Below are 1,853 nucleotides of genomic sequence, written 5' to 3' on the forward strand. Positions count from 1 at the left end.
AATTATGAGGAGTTTCTAGGGTGTCTGGCAAGACTCAATTTCCTGACATAGGTGGAGATTTTATGGTTGTTCACTTTATGATAATTGATTAGGTTATACTTTATGGCCTTTGTTTGTTTTATATGGTAAACAAATACGAATACAAGGACAAACATTTTCTTCTACTTTTTTCTCCATAGGAGACTATAAATATTCAGGAAGAGATAGTTTGATTTTTTTGGTTGATGCCTCCAAGGCTATGTTTGAATCTCAGAGTGAAGATGAGTTGACACCTTTTGACATGAGCATCCAGGTAAGACTACCTTTTAATTTAACACAAATTTAAAAACAGTATTGACCGGGCATGGCTCATGCCTGTAATCTCAGTACACTGGGAGGCCGAGACGGGCAGATCACTTGAGCCTAGGGGTTTGAGACCAACCTGATAAAGTGGAGAAACCCCATCTCTACAACAATAAATAAATCATCCAGGTGTAGTGGTGCACACCTGTAGTCCTAACTACTAGGGAGGCCGAGGCAAGAGGATTGCTTGAGCCCAGGAGATCAAGGCTGCAGTGAGCTGGGATTGTGCTGCTCACTGTACTCCAGCATGGGTAAGATAGCAAGGCTGTCTCAAAAAAAAAAGCCAAAAAAAACCACAAAAAAGAAGTAGGTGCCGCCTCTTGCAGAGATGAGAGTATAAAGGAAGAAGGGAAGTTCCTGCAGTTATAGTGTGGAAAAGAGTGAGTGATACTTGGGAGTTGACCACTACCTGTGGTTGGAGAAGATGGCTACAATAAAAAGGCAACTTCAATTTTAAAACAGGCACAGGACTTGAGAAGACATTTCTCCTGCCGGGCGTGGTGGCTCATGTCTGTAAACCCAGCACTTTGGGAGGTGGAGGCGGGCGGATCATGAGGTCAGGAGTTTGAGACCAGGTTGGCCAACGTGGTGAAACCCCGTCTCTGCTAATAATGCAAAAATAATTAGCCAGACGTGGTGCGCTTCTGTAGTCCCAGGTACTCAGGAGGCTAAGGCAGGAGAATCTCTTAAACCAGGGAGATGGAGGGTGCGGTGAGCTGAGATTGCACCACTGCACTCCAGCTTGAGCAACAGAGTGAGACTCTGTCTCAAAGAAAAAAAAAAAGACAGGACATTTCTCCAAAGATACGCAGATGTCCAAAAGCACAGGAAAAGATACTCAGCATGTTTAGTCATTAGAGAAAGGCAAATGAAAATCATAATGAGCTACCACTCACACCCACTATATAAACAAAGTAAAATTTAAAAAACACCAGCAGAAAATAAGAAGTGTTGGCAAGGCTGTGGAGAAATTGGTGTGATTGACTGTAGCTGACCTGTTTTTGTTTCTTTAGAGGTTGTGTTTCATGTAACATAAAATTAACCATTTGGAAGTATACAATTCAGTGACACACATTCACAACGTTATGCAGCCACCACCTCTATCTTATTCCAAAACATTTTGAATGGCTAAACAGTGGCGTATGGATATACATTCTATGAAAAAGAAGGAAGAATTGATACGTACTACAAAGTAGATGAACCTTGAAAGCATTATGCTAAGTGAAAGAAGCCAGATACAAAAAGTCAAATATTGTATGATTTCATTTGCATGAAATATCCAGAATAGGTAAGTTCTTAATGCAGAGTGGTGGTTGGTTACCTGAGGCATAGGGAAGAGATGAACGGGGAGCAACTGCTTAGTGGGTACTGGGTTTGCTTTTGGGGTGATGAAAATTTTTTGGAACTAGAGTTGGTAGTTGTACAACATTGTGAATGTTTGTGTGTGTATTTATTTATTTTTATTTTTATTATTATTATTATTATTATTTTTTGAGACGAAGTCTCGCTCT

At 40.6% G+C, this 1,853-nt stretch overlaps 1 protein-coding gene across 4 annotated transcripts in view; it reads left to right on the forward strand.

Moving 5' to 3' along the window:
* Positions 1–1,853, forward strand: part of XRCC6 (X-ray repair complementing defective repair in Chinese hamster cells 6) — a 37,565-nt gene that overhangs the window by 6,746 nt on the left and 28,966 nt on the right. For 3 of the 4 annotated variants that reach the window (XM_011945089.1, XM_011945091.1, XM_011945090.1), the window contains exon 3: positions 180–292. The exons of the other annotated variant lie outside the window; for it this stretch is intronic. In XM_011945089.1, the coding sequence (XP_011800479.1) occupies positions 180–292 (113 nt within the window). The remainder of the gene's footprint in view (positions 1–179; positions 293–1,853) is intronic. 4 annotated transcript variants of the gene reach the window in all.

Source organism: Colobus angolensis, unplaced genomic scaffold, assembly GCF_000951035.1.
Source record: "Colobus angolensis palliatus isolate OR3802 unplaced genomic scaffold, Cang.pa_1.0 Scaffold239, whole genome shotgun sequence".
Taxonomy (NCBI): Eukaryota; Metazoa; Chordata; class Mammalia; order Primates; family Cercopithecidae; genus Colobus; species Colobus angolensis.